Source organism: Aegilops tauschii, chromosome 3 (genome assembly GCF_002575655.3).
Source record: "Aegilops tauschii subsp. strangulata cultivar AL8/78 chromosome 3, Aet v6.0, whole genome shotgun sequence".
In the NCBI taxonomy this organism is placed as follows: domain Eukaryota; kingdom Viridiplantae; phylum Streptophyta; class Magnoliopsida; order Poales; family Poaceae; genus Aegilops; species Aegilops tauschii.
Window position 1 is genome coordinate 605,362,529 of NC_053037.3, and position 25,761 is coordinate 605,388,289.

General features: G+C 46.4%; 2 protein-coding genes across 2 annotated transcripts; both read right to left on the reverse strand.

Moving 5' to 3' along the window:
• Positions 1-2,645: 2,645 nt before the first annotated feature.
• On the reverse strand, positions 2,646-3,815 carry LOC141020818 (protein STRICTOSIDINE SYNTHASE-LIKE 10-like). Its single transcript, XM_073495762.1, has 2 exons — positions 3,180-3,815; positions 2,646-3,041 (listed from the first exon to the last, which is right to left on the reverse strand). The coding sequence occupies exons 1-2, from the start codon at positions 3,813-3,815 to the stop codon at positions 2,646-2,648; spliced, it is 1,032 nt and encodes a 343-aa protein (XP_073351863.1).
• A 19,489-nt stretch (positions 3,816-23,304) lies between these two features.
• On the reverse strand, positions 23,305-24,474 carry LOC123497462 (protein STRICTOSIDINE SYNTHASE-LIKE 10-like). Its single transcript, XM_073495763.1, has 2 exons — positions 23,839-24,474; positions 23,305-23,700 (listed from the first exon to the last, which is right to left on the reverse strand). The coding sequence occupies exons 1-2, from the start codon at positions 24,472-24,474 to the stop codon at positions 23,305-23,307; spliced, it is 1,032 nt and encodes a 343-aa protein (XP_073351864.1).
• Between the last annotated feature and the right edge of the window lie 1,287 nt (positions 24,475-25,761).

Consider the following 25,761-nt stretch of genomic DNA (forward strand, 5'->3'; position numbering starts at 1 on the left):
GTCTTGACACTAGACGTCTTGATGGAACATATCGCTGGAACATGGTACTAGTCATCAGATTCAGACTCATCACTGCCGATGCCTAGCGCCAACATGTAATCACCACGCCGATCATCGCCATCGGCCAAGTCCTGTTGCTGCACAAGTGTAAGGCTCCCCTCTGTGACGTCCACCCAGAACAACTCGACAACCATGTCCACATGTTCGCTAGGGAACACGACAAGGACGTCACGCACGAGCTGCATTCTCATCACCCCGTCGCGGTGGCGGGCCAGTTGCAGGAAGGATCTGATGAACGAGTTGTTACTAAGCCTGTGGCGAGCGTGCTGCCTAGCCGCGCACACGAAGTGAGGCTGCGGTCGGAGCGCATATCTGAGCAAATCCCCTTCTAGAGTTGGCAGGAAGAACTGGCCGCGCACGAAGAGCCCGGACTCTGACAGCGCCGGCGAAGGATCCATGATCTGCCACCTGACGTCGCCGGGCTTTGCGTGCATGATTACTTCCCTGAACGACCCCACCGTCACATACAGCACCACGGTGGGATCAGCCTCGCCGTCGTTGTAGACCATTCCTGACGCGTTCCACTCGATCGCCCAGGGTGGGCTCTCGAGGAAGACGTTGGGCAGGTCAGCGACGGCCCCGGTCACCGGGTTGAACAGCCGCATATCCCACCCTAAGGCTAAGAGCACCAGGAGGCCCTCGGCGCTGGCGACGACGTCCCCGTACTCCCGAGGGATGTTGAGCTCGATGGAGGCGCTGGTGAGATGGTTTACGAACCTGGCCTTGTGATCGGTGCGCTCATCCCCTTTCGTCATCTCCCATTGCCATGGGTAGAAGCGCGGGTCCATGCCCACTAGCTTCGGGTCGGCAGTGGCGGCCCTCCACGGCTTGCACACACCTCAAAGCGCCATGTAGTCCTTTACGTCGGAGGCCAATACCATCTCCGCCACCTTGGGTAGCAGCAGGTCGGCGAAGACGATTTCCCGGTCTAGGCTGTCCAGCTCATCCATTGAGGTGCATACGCTGCAAATCAAGAGATTGGAGTACATTAATCTAACAAATCAGGAGAATACCCCACTAGAGTTTAGAGATTCATTTCCTGGATGCATGCTTTTGAAACTTGGAAATCAAGAGATTAGAGATTCATTCCGTCGATGCATATGCTTTTGATCTAGCAACAAGAAAAAAATATAAAATAGATCTAATCCGTAAAAGATATAGCTATATGCATGCGTAATTTCATATAGTGTACCCACCGTTTTTGGCCGGAATCCTCGGGGCAGGCGATGAACGACCGGCCAATCTCCGGCGCGGCTGCAGGAGCGTTGGTGGCGGCGGCTGCAACAGGGAGCTGGGGTTCCATTTTGCGGCTAGGGTTGTTGGGAGGGCAGGCTAGCTTGCGGAGGCCGGGATGGGTTGGCTTTAAATGGCGGCCGGGCAGCTACAAGTGAAAGGGAACGCTGTGTGGATTGAACGAAAATGGAAGGTAGTAGGCAGACATGAGGTCACAGCTAGGCTAGGCGACGAGATTAATTATACGACCAGCTGGTGTATTTTTCGTCATAAATTAATATGCTTCGATCCTGTACCCTTGGATGCCAATCAAACGGCGCCCATTTGGAGACCATTAGCTGTTCAGGTGATTATATCAGAGGAAGAAAGGAGTTGCACGTGCGTACATGCAGTGCAATTCAAACGTACAAATGAACACAAAATGGATGTAGTTTAGCATACATCGTGTGCATGCAAAAAAAACTATAAAAAAAATATGACAACTTGTGGTCTGCACAAAAAACATATATGTGAATGACACATTAAACTATAAACTTATAATCTCGTATATTTTGCATAGTTAAAAAGTGCTCATATTTTAAATGAAATTTTGCAGGGCATAAGATACAACATAACCTATTTTAATAGATACAAAAAATAAACCCATCTCAACGAATTTGTTCATTACGTCTGAACTTCTTTTATTCTTGGCGGTTTCTGTTGTAGAATTTTAGAACCACATATATGCAATGCAATTCACACATACACATATGCCCTGGAAGTTTTTGTATGCCAAGACACTATATTATTTTTGATAAAACACAAAAGCTTTTGTCTCGATGCATTGATAAAATGAGAGAACAAATATTTTTACATGCCTAGTGACGGGCCACACCCCAATGTACAATACTACACTTCTAAGTAGCAACCATTGGGAGGAGTGCCGTCACAGTACACGTCTAAGTATAACCATTGTTTCTTGTCAAAAATAATATAGTGTCTTAACATACAAAAACTTTGAGGGCATATGTGTATGTGTGAATTGCACTGCATATATGTGGTTCTAGAATTCTACAGCAGGAATAAAGAGCAAATTCATTGACTTTGCGTGTTTACGTGAAGGGAACAATCCACGAGTGCATGGTGCGTCCCTGCTCTCTCGCTAGCAATAGCATGCAGGCTGGCTCTTATATGGATAGAATTTAGCTTTTATGCACGTAAATATGGAGGAAAGAACAAATAATGATTTGCTGATAGAAAATGTGTATTACAATAGTCCATCCGACGAAAACAAAAATAAATTGAAAAATTACATTTAGTGGTAAGAGCAAGAAACTAAAAGGCATCCTATATGCATCTACTACAATAGTTCTCTACTTGCGCTTAACAACGCCGACATAAGGAAGCTCTACCGAACCCAAGTAGATTTTGCCATTTGCTCTCTCCATAATCTCGGTGGGCCTCACCTTCTTTGGCCCTCTCATCTCCTCGACTATCTTCCCATCGTTACCGACCCTGACAGCGAGACGATGACTATCACGACCAAAGGGTAACTCATTCTTCTCGCGGTGTAACGCCACCCAATAGCCTCCTTTGGTGTCGGGCCTCACGTTATCTGGATAGCCGGGCAGGTCGGCAAAAGGCTCCGATGTGCCTGCGTTGACCCCTTTGATCCAATGCCTCAGCAGCTTGCATGGTCCGGTAGATGCGACCACGAGGTGAGTGCGGTCGGCGCTGAGCGCGACGCCGTTGGGGTACGTCATGCCCGCCTGGAGCACCGTGACATCGGATGTCCATGGGTCGTACCTCATGAGGCGGCCCGTCGAGTCCCCAGTGCGAGTGACCATCTCATGCTGCGACCTTTGATAGTTCATCGAGCTGTCGGTGAAGTAGACCTGACCCGTAACTTGATCGACGTCAACACCGTTGGTGAAGCGCAGAGGAAAACCGTCAACCTGGTTGACCAACACGGTGGCCTCCCCGCCGCCCGGCGCAACCCGCATCAGCCCCTTGTATGCGTCGGCCACGTAGAGGTCACCCGATTTCTGGTTGAACCGTAGGCCGAGCGGACGGCCGCAGCGGCAATCCCTGGCAGTCTCAGTCTCCGGGCTGAACTTGGACGGCGTGCACGTCCTGCTATCGTAGCCGGGTCCATATGCATAGGTAGTCCATCCTAGCTTTTCGCCGTTCCACTTGAGGATACGGCCGTCAGAGACGCCGCTGTAGGGGCCCTGGCCTTGACCGTCGAAGGCGACGCTCTCCGGCCCGTGGACCGTCCCACGCGGCAGCGGCAGCTGTTGGCTTCGTGAGGCATCGAAGCTAGTGGCGGCTAAGGCCCCGGGCATGAGGAGAAGGACGAGGATGATCAGCGTGACGGTGGTCTTGAGGAGGCGGCTCATGCTGCACCCCATGTTGTTGTCGATCTGCTGGTTGTCTCCTTGGCTCTTGGACTCTTGGTTAATAAGCACCTGCGCTGGATGGCTTGGTTTGATGGAGAGATCCAAGCTGGAGGCTGCTCTTATATAGCAGCAGCATTGACCCATTGTAGACAAATATTTCTATCATCTCTAAATTACATGCAAGACTTAAGATAAGACCATTTTATCAACCATTGTACATGCCATCTTATCAACCAACTAGTACTACGAATGGTACACGTACACAGGACAGGAGCACGTACGCCATCCATACTCCATAAATTAAAAGAATCTAAAAATATTACTCCATTAAGGAGCAATACCGCCGTCTTCCCCGCCTAAGGTTTTGGATTTCGGAAAATATACCGCCCCAGAATGAAATTGACGCAATTCGGCTTTAACGGAAATTCCGGACGAAGAGCACCATCCATATTTTGTGTTCTTGAACGAAAATGAGCCGATTTTGAACAAAAATAAACGAAAGTACCCCCGCAAGAAAAATATATCATAAAGGGTTTCTTTTTTTTTTTTGGCACGGATGCACAGGAGTAGGCGGACTACACTGAGCTCGGCCGGCCAAACCTTAGATCAGGGCCTGGGTGTTCCGGCGTGACGGCGCCCACTAAACCAGAGGCCGCCACCGCAGCGGTGATCCCAACAAGTGTGTATCATTGCAGGACAAAATTTAAAGAAGAGCTCAAGTGGATCATCTACAGAGCGAAAAGGCATGAATACAGTGGCTTTCATGACTAGGTGAAAGATTTTCGTTAAGCCAGACTGTAATTGTTGTAATCTAGTAAACTAGATATATTATTTATTTATTTGTATTTGTATGTTTTTATTTCTTTCTTTTCTTTCCTGAAGACTTTCTATTACTTTTTAAAAATAATAAAAATACGCAGCAGAGTCCTGCTGTTTCCCTAAAATAAGGGAACTTAACCCTTCCCCAGAACTGATACAAATAATCAGAGTTAGCATAGTACTTCCCATCAGGAGTCCATTTCCAGCTTAGAACATCCTCCCTTTCAGATAGCAAAATTACTTGAGTGTGGTGCCAAAGGCTGATAAATTTAGGAAGAACATCAACGTCCGGGTTGTGCTTTATCAAAGAAATCAATTTACTGTTGGTGAGGCCCTCATTAACAATGATCTTCCTCTTCTTGCTGTGTTTATAAAGATTTGGGAAGACAAATGCAGGAGCCTCCCCATTCAATCAGTGGTCATGCCAAAAGGAAACTGATTTGCCATAACCCAAGATGAAACAAGTACTAGCAAACAAACAGAGCCTTGACTTCCTTATCGACAGGAATCGGAAGATCATGCCATAGCTTGTCAGTTCCTCTATGATTGAGCCACAACCACCTCGCTTTTAGAGCAATACCTTGTTTGTGAACACAAGGGATACCGAGCCCACCAAACTGCACTGGCGAGCAAACCTGCGACCATCGCACCAAGCACTTACCGCCAGTGATAGCATGAACTCCTGCCCAAAGGTAAGCACACTGCAGTTTGTCAATCTGCTTGATAACCCACTATGGTTGCTCCATGGCAAGAAGCAAAAATATGAGCATGGCCGATAATACGAAGCGAACAAGAACCAACCCCCAGAGGAGGAGATCCAATAAGCCTTCCATGCAACAATTTTCTTGATGAGCTTATCCAGGAACTACCACACGGCGTACGTGGAGAGCACTTCCAAGCAAAAAAAAACTTATCCAGGAGCTCTTGGACATCAGTCAATTTCAGACGCTTATCCAAGAGGGGCATCCCCGAATAAGGACAAGGGAAGCTAGCAATCTGACAACCAATAGCAACTTGCAGAGAGGTGAGATCAATACCATCACATCTGATTGGAAGAATTTTACTTTTGGCCATATTGGTGCATAGGCCTGTAGCTTTACCAAAGAGATCCATGATCTGCGAAACAGCATTGATGTCCAGCAATAAAGGTTTGATGAAGATGATAACATCGTCTGCGTAAATGCATGCCCTATGCTTGATGGTCATCTTGCTGAGGGGCGAGAGGACGTTGAGCTGCTGAGCGAGGTCCATCAGGCGACCAAGACAATCAACGACCAAGACAAAGATATATGTAGAGTCAATGTAGAGGGATGAGCTCCTACGTGATTACAGCTCCACTTTGATTACATAAGTAGGGAACAACAACTATCTAGAGAAAATATATGACACAATTATACATGAAACAGAAAAAAGGATAACATCCGCACCAATTGTTGTGCTATTTTGTTTTCTCTTTTCAGCATGAAATTCCTTGAGGAATATAAGTAGTGAACGGTGTGCATACCCAGTATACCAAGAGGATGGACATCAAAGTGATCACATCTTTTTTTTAAAGGCACATGCAACCTGTTAAAAAATGAGTGCTGAATTTACTTATCGTAGTTAGGTACAAATGAAGTAAATAGAACAAAAATGTATAAGAATTTACCATATTATTTTCAGATCGAACTTATATGTACACTAGCTAGCTAAATAAAAATAGAACAGGTGAGTGAGGAAAACATCATCAAGGAGATTGACCACGAGAAGCTGATCTTATATGCATATACACTAATTAAGATCAGAAAAGAAAGATCAATAAACCGACACAGCGTGCACACTAATAACATCAGGAAAAAATATCAATATTTTCCTTCACAAAAACGTCATAAGAGTCGCAATCTCAAAAGAAAAAACTAACAACGTTATAAGAGACCTTTTCTCACAAGAAACGGGGACCATCAGCACTTCTCCTATAAAAAAAAGACCATCACCACGGTCCTCTCCTATCATCTATTTATTAAAAAAAAACATGCTTCCATAACCAGAATACATGGTAGCTCCTCCTCTTTTCTTTCATGAATAAAACCACGATCCAAGTCTCATCCAAGAAAACAGGTAGCAGCTGAGGCCGTTGATGCTGTATATGGGCGTGCAATGTGGGAGCTGCACAGAGTCGCCGGTGGCCAGGTTCCACGAGAGCAGGGAGACCGTGTTGCATATGCATGTTGATATGTATATAGTGCCCAGGGTTGGAGATTGATCAGCGGATGCTAGCTATCTAATATCCGTATCCCTGAGTGTTTGACGATGGAGGCGGTGGCGTGCATCAGCTTGGCAACAACGACGGGATGCAAGTGGGCGGCTTGCCTCCGTGGGCTGTGTGGCAAACTCGACTGTGCAGCCATCCATTCTCCTCAGAAGCTAAGCGATGCAGGTTCCTTTGCCGCGAAAACGCCCTATATTTCCGACGAGATGTATGATCCTGTACTTTTTGGCACAGTATCATTAACACCCACTAGTAGAAAAAGAGGCTTCCATACGCCCCCATTAGTCTTCAAAATAATCGAACCGCGACCAAAGGGGTCTTTAGTCGCGGTTCGGGAGGAGACCCGCGACCAACTATCTGGGCCCAGCGCGCTCGGTCGACAGCTGGCGGACGGGAGGGGCTTTAGTCCCGGTTGGCCTGGCCAACCGGGACTAAAGGTCCTCAGGCTGGCCCGAAGGCCTTTAGTCGCGGTTGGCCAGACCAACCGGGACTAAAGGTCGCGACTAATGGCCTTCGGGATTTGAGGCTTCATTTTCAAACTCTACCACCCCCCTGCATCGCCTTTTCAGTTTTAGAAAAAACAAAAGAAAATGATGGAAATGTCAAAAAAAAAGTTTCCCATGTTATATGTGGTCTAGTTGTTGGGAAAATTAACAAATATGAATTTCGACTTTATTTGCAAAATCTCTCTAGAATTTCTTAAAATGGGCATAACTTTTGCATACGAACTCGGATGAAAAAGTTTTTTATATGAAAAATCATCTACTCGAAAAGTTACATCCGAATTTAATCGGGGGAACCCCGTTAAACATTTTCAAAATCCTCAAAAACCTAACAGAAAAAAAGATACGGGGCTTTTAAGATCTGGAGAGGCAAAAAAATTCAAAAAATTTCAAATTGTGGTCAAACTGTGGTCAAACAATGGTCAAACTAATTATTCTAGAATATTAGTGTTACTAAATAATTATTTCAGATTTTTTTAAACTTTGGTCAAATCTGGTCAAACTGTGGTCAAACAATGGTCAAACTAATTGTTCCAGAAATATTAGTGTTACTAAATAATTATTGTTTTTTAAAACAATAGTTTCAAACTCAAACAGTGAAATGTGTCACTTCGTGCTCAAGCTAAATTCCTGAGGGTTAATAGAATTGGCATCCTACTATTGTCAGGAAAACAACAAGTGCAGACTTGGAAACGAGGGAGAATAGAACCCGGAAGTTAAGCGTGCTCAGGCTGGAGTAGTGAGAGGATGGGTGACCGTCCGGGAAAGTTAGATGATTTGGAATGATGAGGGGTGATTAGAGATTAGAGGATAAATTGAGCAGTGATGAGGGGTGGTGATTAGAGATTAGAGGTTAAAATAATTCAGAAATTTGAAAATAAAAAAAATTAAAAAAATTCGCAAAGAAACCAGGTTTAGGGGGGCTAAAACCCTAAACCTGCGGAGGAGGCCTTTAGTCCCGGTTAGCCACGAGAACCGGGACTAAAGGTCCTCCGCCCCGACGGACCCCTGGCGCCCACGTGGACGGGCCTTTAGTCCCGGTTAGCCACGAGAACCGGGACTAAAGCCTTTAGTCGCGGTTCGTAAGAGGCGCGACTAAGGGGGGGGGGGTCTTTAGTCGCGCATATTTAGTCCCGGTTGCACAGCCGGACTAAAGGCCTTTGCGAACCGGGACTAAAGGCCCATTTTCTACCAGTGACCCACGCACAGATAGATTGATAGATTGGTTACCCTGAGAAGCACGGGTACACGAGGATAGCTAGCTAAAAGCTAGCGATTCTATTATGAGAGAAGATGCACGCTGACGTACGTACAAGCAATACCCTCATCCATTGTTTCCCATGGCTGCACAACAGACGTGAGGACGTACTGGCCATATGAGCTTCTCATCACGTCGGGGCTGCATCACGCGTTTCCTGGTGCAGGTGCAGCCCACTAATTATTGGATTGAACCCCTACTGTATTCTACAAGCCATTAAATTCGTCACCAAATATCTGATAAATGAGGTTGATCCGTACCATCTGAACAAAAATATTGAAGCCGTCCTTCCATGTCACCCTCACTTATATCTAGGAGCATTCTGCTCGTTCCAAATGGTCCGAAGCAAGAGCACTGCACCACCAATCTTGCTAAACAACATCATCCGCGAGGCAAACCATTGGATCACCGCCAGAGCTATGAAATTAGGGAACATTATTTTGTGTGACTATTCCTGCATGCCGTGTAGAAGTGTGCCCTTGTAACAAACTATATTCTCTTCTTATTTAATAGATGATGCAAATCTTTTGCCTCTGTTTCGAAAAAAAACTTATATCTAGGAGCAGTAGTTGCCTCTCCTCCACATGCACATCCTCTAAGCCACCACACAGGTAGTTCGCATGTCAGAAAAAAAAATATTCCTTCTTTCCCTGACCAGTTCACAAGATTACTTCTGTTTATTTTTTAATTGGTAGCACACTAGGATACCTTGGATGGATGAAAGATGATGGCTTCATACTACCATGTTATTACCCTGCACGGGAATTGCTGATGCTTTACTCCACAGATTGCATGCAGATATGCATTTTCTTACCACGTAAAGTGGCTATTATTTACTCATACTGATTCCATTGATATTTATATACTCTAGATGAGAGTTAACTCCTAGATCTGACCCAATGATTGCTTTGTCCATTATCGAAGTTGCTTATTTTTTAAACCTTTTGGACATTGTATGTTTGCTTGAGTTAGTGTTCATATAGTATATCTATTAAATGAAGCATGCACGTGATTTCTTTCTATTTGAATTTCTATCTCGATTATATGAGTCATGCATATACATCTCCCTATACAACCACTTAATTTCCAGTTCTCTTCCTCTGATTTTTGTTTCCCTCTTAAGTGAAGACGTCCATGATTTTGAATTTCAATCATATTTTTGTCCAAAGTCGGTTGTCCTCCAATGAAGCCATTAGCTATTGTCTCTATGATGAAACCATCAACTATTGTTACCAAATAGCAAGTATATTTCTTCAGGAATTCCATCTACCATTTCATCTTTTTGGTTGTAGTGTATGTTTGAGAAAAAGGGGAGATGCCTATAGTTGGAAGCCATCAGCTACACATAAACAGACGGCAAAGAAAAGGCTGACGGCAAAGAAGCTCTTTGCCATCTGCCAGGTCTTTGCCGTCTGCCAGCGGACGGCAAAGAATCTTTGCCGTCCGCTGGCGGACGGCAAAGAGTGTGGTGGCCCCCACCCCCCGCTCGTTTGAAAAAATCCTAACGGCCCACCTCTTTGCCGTCCGCTAGCGGACGGCAAAGAGGCAGAAAGGCGGACGGCAAAGGCTGGCGGACAGCAAAGAGGGCACTTGCCTAACGGCAGGTACCCCCGCCCGTTACTCACTTCGTCCTCGCCTCGCCCTTCTCCTCCCACCCCGCCGCCACCGCCGCCGCCCGCCGCGCGCCGCCGCCCCGTCGCCCCCGCCGCCCCGGCTCCCCGCCGCCCCACCGCCCCGTCGCCCCCCCCCCCCCCGCCCCGGCCCCCCGCCGCCGCCCCGCGCCGCACCGCCGCCACGGCCCCCCGCCGTCCCGGCCCCCCCGCCGCCTCCTCCACTGCCCCGCCCCGGCCCCCCCGCCCCCCATCCCCCCCCGCCGCCCGGCCCCCCGCCGGCCGGGCCCCCGCCGCCCCGCCTCCTCCACCACCCCGCCCCGGCCCCCCGCCGGCCGGGCCCCCGCCGCCCCGCCCCGGCCCTCCGTCGCCGGCCCCGCCCCGGCCGTACCCCACAGTGAGCCCCTCCTCCCTTTTTTCTGTTTTTTTGTTTTTTTTTTTTCTGTTTTTTTGTTTTTTTTCTGTTTAAGTTTAGGTTTAATTAGTTTAAATAGTTTAGTTTTAATTAGTTTAGGTTTTTAGTTTAGGTTAGTTTAGGTTTAGGTTAAGTAGAAGGGGGAAGAAGAAGAAGAAGAAGAAGAAGAAGACGAAGAGGAGGAGGAGGAGGAGGAGGAGGAGAAGGAGAAGGAGAAGGAGAAGGAGAAGAAGAAGAAGAAGAAGAAGAAGAAGAAGAAGAAGAAGAAGAAGAAGAAGAAGAAGAAGAAGAAGAAGAAGAAGAAGAAGAAGAAGAAGAAGAAGAAGAAGAAGAAGAAGAAGAAGAAGAAGAAGAAGAAGAGGAGGAGGAGGAGGAGGAGGAGGAGCAAAAAGAAGAAGAAGAAGAAGAAGAAGAAGAAGAAGAAGAAGAGGAAGAAAAAGAAGAAGAAGAAGAAGAAGAAGAAGAAGAAGAAGAAGAAGAGGAGGAGGAGGAGGAGGAGGAGGAGGAGGAGGAGAAGGAGAAGAAGAAGAAGAAGAAGAAGAAGAAGAAGAAGAAGAAGAGGAGGAGGAGGAGGAGGAGGAGGAGGAGGAGGAGAAAGAAGAAGAAGAAGAAGAAGAAGAAGAAGAAGAAGAAGAAGAAGAAGAAGAAGAGGAGGAGGAGGAGACACCCCGAAGCCCCGACCCCGAAACAGCACCCCGACCCCGACACGGCACCCCGACACCGACACGGCACCCCGACACCTACACGACACCCCGACCCCCGACACGACACCCCCGACACCCCGACCCCGAGAACCCGACCCCGACCCCGACCCCGACCCCCGACACCCCGACCCCGAGCCTGACCCGACACCCCGACCCCGACACCGACACGGCACCCCGACCCCGACCCGGCACCCCGACCCCCGACACCGACACGACACCCCGACCCCCGACACGACACCCCCGACACCCCGACCCCGAGACCCCGACCCCGACCCCGACCCCGACACCCCGACCCCGAGCCTGACCCGACACCCCGACCCCGACCCCGACCCCGACACCCCGACCCCGAGCCTGACCCGACACCCCGACCCCGACACCGACACGGCACCCCGACCCCGACCCGGCACCCCGACCCGACACCCCGACCCCGAGACCCCGACCCCGACACGGCACCCCGAGACCGACACGACACCCCGACCCCGACACGGCACCCCGAGACCGACACGACACCCCGACCCCCGACACGACACCCCCGACACCCCGACACCCCGACCCCGAGACCCCGACCCCGACCTCGACCCCGACCCCGACACCCCGACCCCGAGCCTGACCCGACACCCCGACCCCGACACCGACACGGCACCCCGACCCCGACCCGGCACCCCGACCCGACACCCCGACCCCGAGACCCCGACCCTGAAAAGGTGTTCTTTGGCCTTCCAGAAGCCGACGGGGTCATATATTTGTGAATTATTAGTTAGGTCATATATCTTTTGATTTTGTTATGAAAAACATCATATATAATTGTGTTGATCGGGTAGTTTTAAATGTGCAGTTGTTTCATCGCTGCGAGGTTTGGTGTTCGACGACCTCGCCGTGCGTTTGACGAGCTCTGCCCCTTCGTTCGTGGGTGAGCACAAATGACATGTCCTCCTCCCCCATTAATTATTTGATCTATTCCGATGAAACTTGATAGCTAGATATATATGTGTCTTGAATCATCAGTATGCGTAACCAATATGTGTCTCCCGTTCGAAAGCGTCATAGTTATAAATATGCATGCATTTGCATATTTATAACCTTGATTCTTTCGAATTGTCCAACGCTATCCATGGACAGCCCGAGTATGTTTAGATTGGGTTCGTTTTCCCATATGCTTTGGTCCGGATCCGACGCATAAATTTCGTCAGTGCCTCCCCTGTTGTTCTCCGGGTACACATCCTCTCTGTTTATTGCAGAGACGTGTATCAGGAGAACAGCGGGGAGGTGCTGCTGAAATTTTGCGTAGGATCCGGGGCATAGCATGGGAAAATGAACCCAATCTAAACATACTCGGGTGGGATTAGGACCTATCATTACCTATTAGAGTGTAGGTTGCATGGACGTAATAAAATTGACAAAGTAGATCAACTGATGAATACATACATGGTGAATTATATATATATATTTGTTGTGTGTCTAGTAGCTCTGAAAGTCAAGATGAGTGATCATGCATGGATGTACACCGGTCACACTGGTCAAAACAAATGGAGCACTGAATGGTTCACAAAAACCAAGGGGTTTGTGCGAGCCGCATTTGCAAATGGCCAGAGGAAAACCTGGTGCCCCTGTTTACGGTGTGGCAATTGGGAAAAGAGGACAGAGGCTGAAATGGGCAAACACCTGCAGAAGAGTGGTTTTACGCCCGTTTATACGGTGTGGACATTTCATGGTGAGTTTGCCCAACGTGACCGAGCTGAGGTGGATCGTCGTCGCACCGACGAGCATGGTACCGGTATGGAAAACATGGTGCAAGACTTTGATGATGCTCGGGATTCGGACGAGGAGATGGAGGAATCTGCAAAGGCCTTCAATGAAATGTTGGAGTCTTCAAAACGTCCGCTCCATGAGCACACTGAGCTTTGTCAGTTGGATGCCATCTCACAAGTAATGGCTCTGAAGGCTTAGTTCAACTTGGGCAGAGAATGCTACGATGCAATGATGACAGTATTTGGACGCTTTCCACCCAAAGGCCATGTAATGCCTGCAAACCTGTACCAGTCGGACAAAATCCTCCGTGCACTGAAGATGCCCTATGATAAGATACATGCCTGTGAGAAAGGATGTGTCTTGTTTAGGCTTGACTATGCGGACTTGAATTGTTGTCCCATTTGCAAGTCTTCCAGGTATGTTGTGGTAGACAACGGTATGGGTGAGAAGACACAGACCAAAATCCCCGTTAGTGTTCTTCGGTATATGCCAATCGTACCAAGACTTCAACGTCTTTTCATGGTCGAAGAGACGGCCAGACAGATGACATGGCACAAAACGGGCAAAAGAACCGAACTAGATGCAGATGGGAATCTGATGATTGTACACACATCGGATGGTGTTGCGTGGAAAAAGTTTGATGAATTACATGGTGACAAAGCGGCAGATCCGAGGCATCCTCGAGTCGGCATCAGCACGGATGGGTTCAGTGTGTTTGGTATGACGGCAGCCCAATACAGTTGTTGGCCCGTATTTTTCTTTCCACTCAATCTCCCCCCCGGACAGATTATGCAAAGAAAGAACATTTTCCTGACGTTGATAATTCCAGGGCCCAACTATCCGGGGAAAAATATGAATGTGTACATGCAACCGCTTAAGGACGAATTGCAAGAAGCCTGGGATAATGGGTTCAAGACATACGATGCCTATAGCAAACGGAACTTCATAATGCGTGTCTGGTACATGTACTCGACGCATGACTTGCCGGCGTATGCGCTATTCGTTGGCTGGTGTGTGCATGGAAGGTTCCCGTGCCCCACATGCAAGGGAGCTCTTGAGTTTCGTTGGCTTCAGGCCGGTCGCAAGTTTTCTTGCTTCGACATGCATAGAGAGTTCCTGAATCCTCGCCATAAGTTCAGGAAAGACAAGAAGAACTTCATCAGAGGTAGAGTTGTCAAAAACTCTGCACCACATGCATTGACAGGCCAACAGACCCTGGATCAGTTAAACGCTCTCGAGCCAGATCCCGAGCATCCAGGGTACTTCAAGGGGTATAATTCTAAGCACGCCTGGACTCACAAAACATGCTTATGGGATCTGCCTTACTTCAAAGACCTCCTTTGCCCACACAACATCGACGTGATGCACACTGAGAAGAATATCGCCGAGGCACTTTTTGGTACATTGTTCGGCATAGATGGGAAGTCAAAGGATAATACTAAGGCTAGAGTCGATCTGGAGGCGCTATGTGATAGGCCGTTACAAAACATGAAAGAACCGAAAGGAAAGCAGAACTGGACGAAGCCAAAGGCATGGTTCAATCTTGGAAGGCCGGCTATGAGGGAAATTATCTTGTGGGTGAAAATGCAGTTGATGTTCCCCGATGGGTATGCAGCGAATCTACAGAGGGGAGCCAGTCTTGATAAATTGAAGATATTTGGTCTCAAGAGTCATGATTGGCACATATGGATTGAGCGGGTAATGCCGGTGATGTTGCGTGGCTTCATCCCTGAGGATGAATGGCTAGTACTGGCAGAACTCAGCTATTTCTTCCGTGTTCTTTGTGCGAAAGAACTATCGCCTAGCGTGCTAGAAGAAATGGAAGAGTTGGCGCCGGAGTTGATCTGCAAGTTAGAGAAGATCTTTCCACCGGGCTTCTTTAATCCAATGCAACATTTGATTTTGCATCTCCCGACCGAGGCAAGATTGGGGGGGGCCGTGCAAAATCGTTGGTGCTACCCAACTGAGAGGATGCAGAAGACGCTTCGACAAAAATGTAAAAATAAACGTAAAATTGAAGCATCGATGGCTGAGGCATTCATCACTGAGGAGGCGGCAAACTTCGTGACAGCACACTACGAAGCCAAAAATCGTCATTTGCATAATCCGAAGCCTCGGTACAATGCTGACGACCCTAAAAAGGGTGGATCCAACCTCAGCCTATTCAAAGGGAATCTCGCACCAGCCAGTGTTTCAAATCCAGTATCTTTGGATAACGAACAATGGCGGACCATTTCGTTGTATATCTTCAACAACCTGATAGAAGTGCGGCCGTACATCGAGTAAGTTCTCGGTACATAGTTTCGCAACTTCTATTTCCTTTGAACTGCTCTTATTCCTGGATATTTCATACAGTCGATACGTCGCCTTATTCTCGTATGGAGCGGTGATCCAAAAGGATTCTGTCGAAGAGTATGAGCTTCTCGCAAAGCAAGGTGGCGGCTATCCCGGTTTCATCTCTTGGTTCAAACAAACGGTAATTTCTATTAGACTTGTAGGCTAATTTGTAGGCGGCTATCCCGGTTTCATTCGCTAATTTGTGCGTAATGCAACAATCCTTTCATATTAAACTTGTAGGCTAATTCAGAGTCTATGGACGCCGAATTGAGACAAGTCGCTAATGGTTTTGACTATAAGGTCCGTTCATTTGACAAATACGACATCAACGGGTATCGCTTTCGTACCTATGGCAAAGAGCTATCTATGGCCGACCGAAAGTCTACAAATTGTTGTGTATCTGCTATCGGCGAAGGAGGTACCGAGTATTATGGGAGAGTTGAAGCAATTTATGAACTTCTATTCTATGGTGAAAACCCACCGAATGTCGTAGTCTTCAAATGTTATTGGTTTCAGCCGAAGGAGACTAGAAGAACTCATGAACATATAGGGCTAGTTGAAATCAACCAAAGCACCCATTTAGATGTTCCTGATGTCTATATTACGGCTCAACAGGCGACCCAAGTATTCTATCTACCGTGGGCCTGCCAAACTAATCCAAATCTGAAAGGTTGGGATGTCATTTATGAAGTGCCGCCACGTGCTAGACTATCTCCCCCAAAGGAAGAGGATTATGAACCTCACATTAACCCAGACACATATGAAGGAGAATTCTTCCAAGAGACACGTCTTTCCAAAAAGCGTTTCAAGAACCACTATACTTCCCCCCAAAACATTGAAGTAGACAGTGACAGTGAATCCGACATCACCCCAGAGGAGGAACAAGAATAGCTCATAAATGACATATACTTCTTGTTCTAGTCTTCTTCTTGTTCTAGTCACCTATTTCTAACTTTCTTATTTACCATTTTGCAGATTTCATTCACTTGATGGAAGCTAGCTTGCTATGATGGAGTGCTTGCTTTTCCTTTGATGAAACTTTGCATTGTATCTAGCTTGCTATCTTCATGACACTTTGCATTGTAATATATATATATGGATGGAACAATGTGTATGGATGGAACTTCCTTATGTATGAACAATGTGTATGGATGAAACTGATGTGATATGTGATATGAAACTTATGTGCTAGATATGTGTTGGATATGTGCTGGATATGAAACTTATATATGTGATATGTGCTGCAAATTGTGGGATTTAATAAAAAACAGAAAAAACAGACAATATGCAGGCTCTTTGCCGTCTGCCACCGATGGCAAAGAGCCTTTGCCGTCTGCCGCGGACGGCAAAGAAGCCACGTGGCAGCCAACTGTGCTTCCTGGGAGCTGACCCATTTGGTCAGTTTGCCTACAGTGGCAGACGGCAAAGACTTTGCCGTCCGTGGCAGACGGCAAAGAGCCTGTACTTTGCCATCAGTGGCAGACGGCAAAGAACCTGCCATCTAGTGACGTGTAGATGACATCATAAGGCGGACGGCAAAGACCAAAGGCTCTTTGCCGTCTGCGGCGGACGGCAAAGGTCTGCCGTTAGCCACTTAACGGACTGACAGCGCAAATATTGTCGTCCGCCCTCTTTGCCGTCCGCCGCAGACGGCAAAGAGCCTTTGCCGTCCGCCGCCAGGAAGCAGACGGCAAAGCAGCTGTTTACCGTAGCCTTCTTTGCCGGAGCCTTTTGCCGTCCGCGGCTGACGGCAAAGGTCTTTGCCGTCCGCCTTTCGAGCCTTTGCCGTCCGCCATGGCGGACGGCAAAGTAGCTGTTTCCTGTAGTGCCTCCACATGCACATCCTCTAAGCCACGACACAGGTAGTTCGCATGTCAGAAAGAAAATATTCCTTCTTTCCCTGACCAGTTCACAAGATTACTTCTGTTTATTTTTTAATTGGTAGCACACTAGGATACCTTGGATGGATGAAAGATGATGGCTTCATACTACCATGTTATTACCCTGCACGTGAAACATCAATAGTGCATTAGAAGTTGAGTCATGGGAATTGCTGATGCTTTACTCCACAGTTTGCATGCAGATATGCATTTTCTTACCACGTAAAGTGGCTATTATTTACTCATACTGATTCCATTGATATTTATATACTCCAGATGAGAGTTAACTCCTAGATCTGACTCAATGATTGCTTTGTCCATTATCGAAGTTGCTTATTTTTTAAACCTTTTGGACATTGTATGTTTGCTTGAGTTAGTGTTCATATAGTATATCTATTAAATGAAGCATGCACGTGATTTCTTTCTATTTGAATTTCTATCTCGATTATATGAGTCATGCATATACATCTCCCTATACAACCACTTAATTTCCAGTTCTCTTCCTCTGATTTTTGTTTCCCTCTTAAGTGAAGACGTCCATGATTTTGAATTTCAATCATATTTTTGTCCAAAGTCGGTTGTCCTCCAATGAAGCCATTAGCTATTGTCTCTATGATGAAACCATCAACTATTGTTACCAAATAGCAAGTATATTTCTTCAGGAAATTGTTCTTAGTTCAGACACAAATATGCCATGCAAGCTTAATTATTTCATCATGTTCTGCATTTAATCGTTGTTTCCATCTACCATTTCATCTTTTTGGTTGTAGTGTATGTTTGAGAAAAAGGGGAGATGCCTATAGTTGGAAGCCTCGGATGGAATCCTAATCACCTTTTTCATGATATATGCTTCCTTTAAATTACTTTATTTACTATGATCTTTCGGATTTGTTATTTATTCACTATTTAATCGATACAAATAACAAAGATTCATGACACATAAGCAACATCCAGTTGACAAGGCTATACTGACATTTACTTTTGTATGATTTCTCCAAAACTTTCACTTATTATGGATGATGAGGAGCAGTTTATGTTCGTTCTAAGATTGCAATAACTAATGTTCTGAAACAGATATAGCTTAAAATCTGAGACGAGAATAGAGAAATAACCAGTTTATGAATTGTTAGTAATTTTTGTAATAGCAGAATTATTATTTTATTATTGGTAGCAGGATTTGATTAGTTGATGGAAGCAACAAGAAATTAAATCTAAAATTATCCTTTTGGGGCATGTTCGGTGATGACCAAGGAGTTCCTTTTCTCAAGATATAGTACATTGGTGCAGCAAAAAGTCACTTTGGAGCACAGGTGCATTGGAGCCCTATATTTTGAATAATGCCAAAATGCTATTTTGAAGTTTCAAAAAATTATGAAAATAAATCAACATGTTTATATGGATGTATATTACACATGTGCAAAATTTGATGCTGATATAAGTGACCATGTGAGTCACACGAAAATGACAAAATCAGGACTCTGAAAAGATGAATAGTGCATGTATTATTCACTATTTGGAAATCATCATTTTGTCATTTTTGTATAGCTCACATGTTTACTTATTTCATCGCCAAACTTTACACATATGTAATATACATCCATATGATCATGTAGAATTCTTTTCGGAATTTTTTTAAAAATGAATGTGATTATTAAAGTATTTAAAATAAGGTCCTCCAATACGCCCGCGTTCCAAAAATCCACTCTCGCTGGTGCAGGCTATTCTTATAGGTTATTTTTGCATAATGAGTTGCATGCATGCTCCCTTTGCCAAGGTTAGCTCACCACAATGAACAGGGATGTATAGGATCTCAACTACTAATGTGTCATGATACAATTGCACTTATATTCTCTTAGTGCATCTTATTCTTGAGAACCGCTTAAGAAGAATGACAAGCATGATCCAAAAATCAGTTTGGTTTCATGCCTGGGAGATCGACGATGGAAGCCATTTGCTTGGTTCGACAACTTATGAAGAGATACAGGGAGCAAAAGAAGGACTTGCATATGGTGTTCATTGACTTGGAGAAGGCCTACGATAAGATACCGTGGAATGTCATGTGATGGGCCTTGGAGAAACACAAAGTCCCAGCAAAGTACATTACCCGCATCAAGGACATGTACGATAATGTTGTGACAAGTGTTCGAACAAGTGATGTCGACACTGATGACTTCCCGATTAAGATAGGACTACATCAGGGGTCAACTTTGAGCCCTTATCTTTTTGCCATGGTGATGGACGAGGTCACAAGGGATATACAAGGAGATATCCCATGGTGTATGCTCTTTGCGGACGATGTGGTGCTAGTTGACGATAGTCAGACGGGGGTAAATAGGAAGTTAGAGTTATGGAGAAAAACCTTGGAATCGAAAGGGTTTAAGCTTAGTAGAACTAAAACTGAGTACATGATGTGCGGTTGCAGTACTACTAGGTGTGAGGAGGTGGAGGTTAGCCTTGGTGGGCAGGTGGTGCCCCGGAAGTACACCTTTCGATATTTGGGGCCAATGCTACAGGAGGATGGGGGTATTGATGAAGATGTGAACTGACGGCGGTTCGACCCGCAATGCTGTATGGCCTGAGTGTTGGCCGACTAAAAGGTGACATGTTCAACAGTTAGCGTAGCACCAATTGAAGAGAAGCTTGTCCAACATCGTCTGAGATGGTTTGGGCATATTCAACACAGGCCTCCAAAAGATCCAGTGCATAGCGGACGGATAAAACGTACGGAGAATGTCAAGAGAGGTCGGGGTAGACCGAAGTTGACATGGGAGGAGTCCGTTAAGAGAGACATGAAGGATTGGGGTATCACCAAAAAACTATCTATGGATAGGGGTGCGTGGAAGCTTGCAATCCATGTGTCGGAGCCATCAGTTGGTCACGAGATCTTAGGGGTTTCACCTCTAGCCTACCCCAACTTGTTTGATACTAAAGGCTTTGTTGTTGTTGTTACTAAGGTTTAATATAACTTTTTAAATCTTTCAATGAAGTAACTTCATTTTTTTTCAAACTATAACTGGCTTAGTATAACGTAGGTTTGTACTTTCCAAGGAGTTCCATGGAAATGATTGGAACATGAGTTCAATATATACTGATATAGAATTTTATTAGTTTGTGTGAGTTTCCTATGTTGATGCACCCATGCTACTTGATTTTGAATACGAGGATTTTTATACCGAGAACTTATGTCATTTCTCTTCTCTATATATATTACTCATCATTGATACATAAATAAAAAAAATCACATCTGTATGATATTATATGTAACTTAAATTGCTTTCCCGTGGAAGTGCACGGGTTGATGACTAATCTTGTAGTGATTGAAAGCACATAACTTCAGCTTTGAAGAATAGGAAAAAATGTCAATAATAATTATGTTCCACGCAAAATTATAAAACATTTTTTTACATGAATTGAAATAACTGACAGCAAATTATTCAACAACAAGCTGATAAAAGGATACAGCAATTTCTTGACACTAGACGTCTTGATGGAACATATCGCTGGAACATGGTACTAGTCATCAGATTCAGACTCATCACTGCCGATGCCTAGCGCCAACATGTAATCACCACGCCGATCATCGCCATCGGCCAAGTCCTATTGCTGCACAAGTGTAAGGCTCCCCTCTGTGACGTCCACCCAGAACAACTCGACAACCATGTCCACGTGTTCGCTAGGGAACACGACAAGGACGTCACGCACGAGCTGCATTCTCATCACCCCGTCGCGGTGGCGGGCCTGTTGCAGGAAGGATCTGATGAACGAGTTGTTACTAAGCCTGTGGCGAGCGTGCTGCCTAGCCACGCACACGAAGTGAGGCTGCGGTCGGAGTGCATATCTGAGCAAATCCCCTTCTAGAGTTGGCAGGAAGAACTGGCCGCGCACGAAGAGCCCGGACTCTGACAGCGCCGGCGAAGGATCCATGATCTGCCACCTGACGTCGCCGGCCTTTGCGTGCATGATTACTTCCCTGAACGACCCCACCGTCACATACAGCACCACGGTGGGATCAGCCTCGCCGTCGTTGTAGACCATTCCTGCCGCGTTCCACTCGATCGCCCAGGGTGGGCTCTCGAGGAAGACGTTGGGCAGGTCAGCGACGGCCCCGGTCACCGGGTTGAACAGCCGCATATCCCACCCTAAGGCTAAGAGCACCAGGAGGCCCTCGGCGCTGGCGACGACGTCCCCGTACTCCCGAGGGATGTTGAGCTCGATGGAGGCGCTGGTGAGATGGTTTACGAACCTGGCCTTGTGATCGGTGCGCTCATCCCCTTTCGTCATCTCCCATTGCCATGGGTAGAAGCGCGGGTCCATGCCCACTAGCTTCGGGTCGGCAGTGGCGGCCCTCCACGGCTTGCACACACCTCAAAGCGCCATGTAGTCCTTTACGTCGGAGGCCAATACCATCTCCGCCACCTTGGGTAGCAGCAGGTCGGCGAAGACGATTTCCCGGTCTAGGCTGTCCAGCTCATCCATTGAGGTGCATACGCTGCAAATCAAGAGATTGGAGTACATTAATCTAACAAATCAGGAGAATACCCCACTAGAGTTTAGAGATTCATTTCCTGGATGCATGCTTTTGAAACTTGGAAATCAAGAGATTAGAGATTCATTCCGTCGATGCATATGCTTTTGATCTAGCAACAAGAAAAAAATATAAAATAGATCTAATCCGTAAAAGATATAGCTATATGCATGCGTAATTTCATATAGTGTACCCACCGTTTTTGGCCGGAATCCTCGGAGCAGGCGATGAACGACCGGCCAATCTCCGGCGCGGCTGCAGGAGCGTTGGTGGCGGCGGCTGCAACAGGGAGCTGGGGTTCCATTTTGCGGCTAGGGTTGTTGGGAGGGCAGGCTAGCTTGCGGAGGCCGGGATGGGTTGGCTTTAAATGGCGGCCGGGCAGCTACAAGTGAAAGGGAACGCTGTGTGGATTGAACGAAAATGGAAGGTAGTAGACAGACATGAGGTCACAGCTAGGCTAGGCGACGAGATTAATTATACGACCAGCTGGTGTATTTTTCGTCATAAATTAATATGCTTCGATCCTGTACCCTTGGATGCCAATCAAACGGCGCCCATTTGGAGACCATTAGCTGTTCAGGTGATTATATCAGAGGAAGAAAGGAGTTGCACGTGCGTACATGCAGTGCAATTCAAACGTACAAATGAACACAAAATGGATGTAGTTTAGCATACATCGTGTGCATGCAAAAAAAACTATAAAAAAATATGACAACTTGTGGTCTGCACAAAAAACATATATGTGAATGACACATTAAACTATAAACTTATAATCTCGTATATTTTGCATAGTTAAAAAGTGCTCATATTTTAAATGAAATTTTGCAGGGCATAAGATACAACATAACCTATTTTAATAGATACAAAAAATAAACCCATCTCAACGAATTTGTTCATTACGTCTGAACTTCTTTTATTCTTGGCGGTTTCTGTTGTAGAATTTTAGAACCACATATATGCAATGCAATTCACACATACACATATGCCCTGAAAGTTTTTGTATGCCAGGACACTATATTATTTTTGATAAAACACAAAAGCTTTTGTCTCGATGCATTGATAAAATGAGAGAACAAATATTTTTACATGCCTAGTGACGGGCCACACCCCAATGTACAATACTACACTTCTACGTAGCAACCATTGGGAGGAGTGCCGTCACAGTACACGTCTAAGTATAACCATTGTTTCTTGTCAAAAATAATATAGTGTCTTGACATACAAAAACTTTGAGGGCATATGTGTATGTGTGAATTGCACTGCATATATGTGGTTCTAGAATTCTACAGCAGGAATAAAGAGCAAATTCATTGACTTTGCGTGTTTACGTGAAGGGAACAATCCACGAGTGCATGGTGCGTCCCTGCTCTCTCGCTAGCAATAGCATGCAGGCTGGCTCTTATATGGATAGAATTTAGCTTTTATGCACGTAAATATGGAGGAAAGAACAAATAATGATTTGCTGATAGAAAATGTGTATTACAATAGTCCATCCGACGAAAACAAAAATAAATTGAAAAATTACATTTAGTGGTAAGAGCAAGAAACTAAAAGGCATCCTATATGCATCTACTACAATAGTTCTCTACTTGCGCTTAACAACGCCGACATAAGGAAGCTCTACCGAACCCAAGTAGATTTTGCCATTTGCTCTCTCCATAATCTCGGTGGGCCTCACCTTCTTTGGCCCTCTCATCTCCTCGACTATCTTCCCATCGTTACCGACCCTGACAGCGAGACGATGACTATCACGACCAAAGGGTAACTCATTCTTCTCGCGGTGTAACGCCACCCAATAGCCTCCTTTGGTGTCGGGCCTCACGTTATCTGGATAGCCGGGCAGGTCGGCAAAAGGCTCCGATGTGCCTGCGTTGACCCCTTTGATCCAATGCCTCAGCAGCTTGCATGGTCCGGTAGATGCGACCACGAGGTGAGTGCGGTCGGCGCTGAGCGCGACGCCGTTGGGGTACGTCATGCCCGCCTGGAGCACCGTGACATCGGATGTCCATGGGTCGTACCTCATGAGGCGGCCCGTCGAGTCCCCAGTGCGAGTGACCATCTCATGCTGCGACCTTTGATAGTTCATCGAGCTGTCGGTGAAGTAGACCTGACCCGTAACTTGATCGACGTCAACACCGTTGGTGAAGCGCAGAGGAAAACCGTCAACCTGGTTGACCAACACGGTGGCCTCCCCGCCGCCCGGCGCAACCCGCATCAGCCCCTTGTATGCGTCGGCCACGTAGAGGTCACCCGATTTCTGGTTGAACCGTAGGCCGAGCGGACGGCCGCAGCGGCAATCCCTGGCAGTCTCAGTCTCCGGGCTGAACTTGGACGGCGTGCACGTCCTGCTATCGTAGCCGGGTCCATATGCATAGGTAGTCCATCCTAGCTTTTCGCCGTTCCACTTGAGGATACGGCCGTCAGAGACGCCGCTGTAGGGGCCCTGGCCTTGACCGTCGAAGGCGACGCTCTCCGGCCCGTGGACCGTCCCACGCGGCAGCGGCAGCTGTTGGCTTCGTGAGGCATCGAAGCTAGTGGCGGCTAAGGCCCCGGGCATGAGGAGAAGGACGAGGATGATCAGCGTGACGGTGGTCTTGAGGAGGCGGCTCATGCTGCACCCCATGTTGTTGTCGATCTGCTGGTTGTCTCCTTGGCTCTTGGACTCTTGGTTAATAAGCACCTGCGCTGGATGGCTTGGTTTGATGGAGAGATCCAAGCTGGAGGCTGCTCTTATATAGCAGCAGCATTGACCCATTGTAGACAAATATTTCTATCATCTCTAAATTACATGCAAGACTTAAGATAAGACCATTTTATCAACCATTGTACATGCCATCTTATCAACCAACTAGTACTACGAATGGTACACGTACACAGGACAGGAGCACGTACGCCATCCATACTCCATAAATTAAAAGAATCTAAAAATATTACTCCATTAAGGAGCAATACCGCCGTCTTCCCCGCCTAAGGTTTTGGATTTCGGAAAATATACCGCCCCAGAATGAAATTGACGCAATTCGGCTTTAACGGAAATTCCGGACGAAGAGCACCATCCATATTTTGTGTTCTTGAACGAAAATGAGCCGATTTTGAACAAAAATAAACGAAATTACCCCCGCAAGAAAAAATATCATAAAGGATTTCTTTTTTTTTGGCACGGATGCACAGGAGTAGGCGGACTACACTGAGCTCGGCCGGCCAAACCTTAGATCAGGGCCTGGGTGTTCCGGCGTGACGGCGCCCACTAAACCAGAGGCCGCCACCGCAGCGGTGATCCTAACAAGTGTGTATCATTGCAGGACAAAATTTAAAGAAGAGCTCAAGTGGATCATCTACAGAGCGAAAAGGCATGAATACAGTGGCTTTCATGACTAGGTGAAAGATTTTCGTTAAGCCAGACTGTAATTGTTGTAATCTAGTAAACTAGATATATTATTTATTTATTTGTATTTGTATGTTTTTATTTCTTTCTTTTCTTTCCTGAAGACTTTCTATTATTTTTAAAAATTAATAAAAATACGCAGCAGAGTCCTGCTGTTTCCCTAAAATAAGGGAACTTAACCCTTCCCCAGAACTGATACAAATAATCAGAGTTAGCATAGTACTTCCCATCAGGAGTCCATTTCCAGCTTAGAACATCCTCCCTTTCAGATAGCAAAATTACTTGAGTGTGGTGCCAAAGGCTGATAAATTTAGGAAGAACGTCAACGTCCGGGTTGTGCTTTATCGAAGAAATCCATTTACTGTTGGTGAGGCCCTCATTAACAATGATCTTCCTCTTCTTGCTGTGTTTATAAAGATTTGGGAAGACAAATGCAGGAGCCTCCCCATTCAATCAGTGGTCATGCCAAAAGGAAACTGATTTGCCATAACCCAAGATGAAACAAGTACAAGCAACAAACAGAGCCTTGACTTCCTTATCGACAGGAATCGGAAGATCATGCCATAGCTTGTCAGTTCCTCTATGATTGAGCCACAACCACCTCGCTTTTAGAGCAATACCTTGTTTGTGAACACAAGGGATACCGAGCCCACTAAA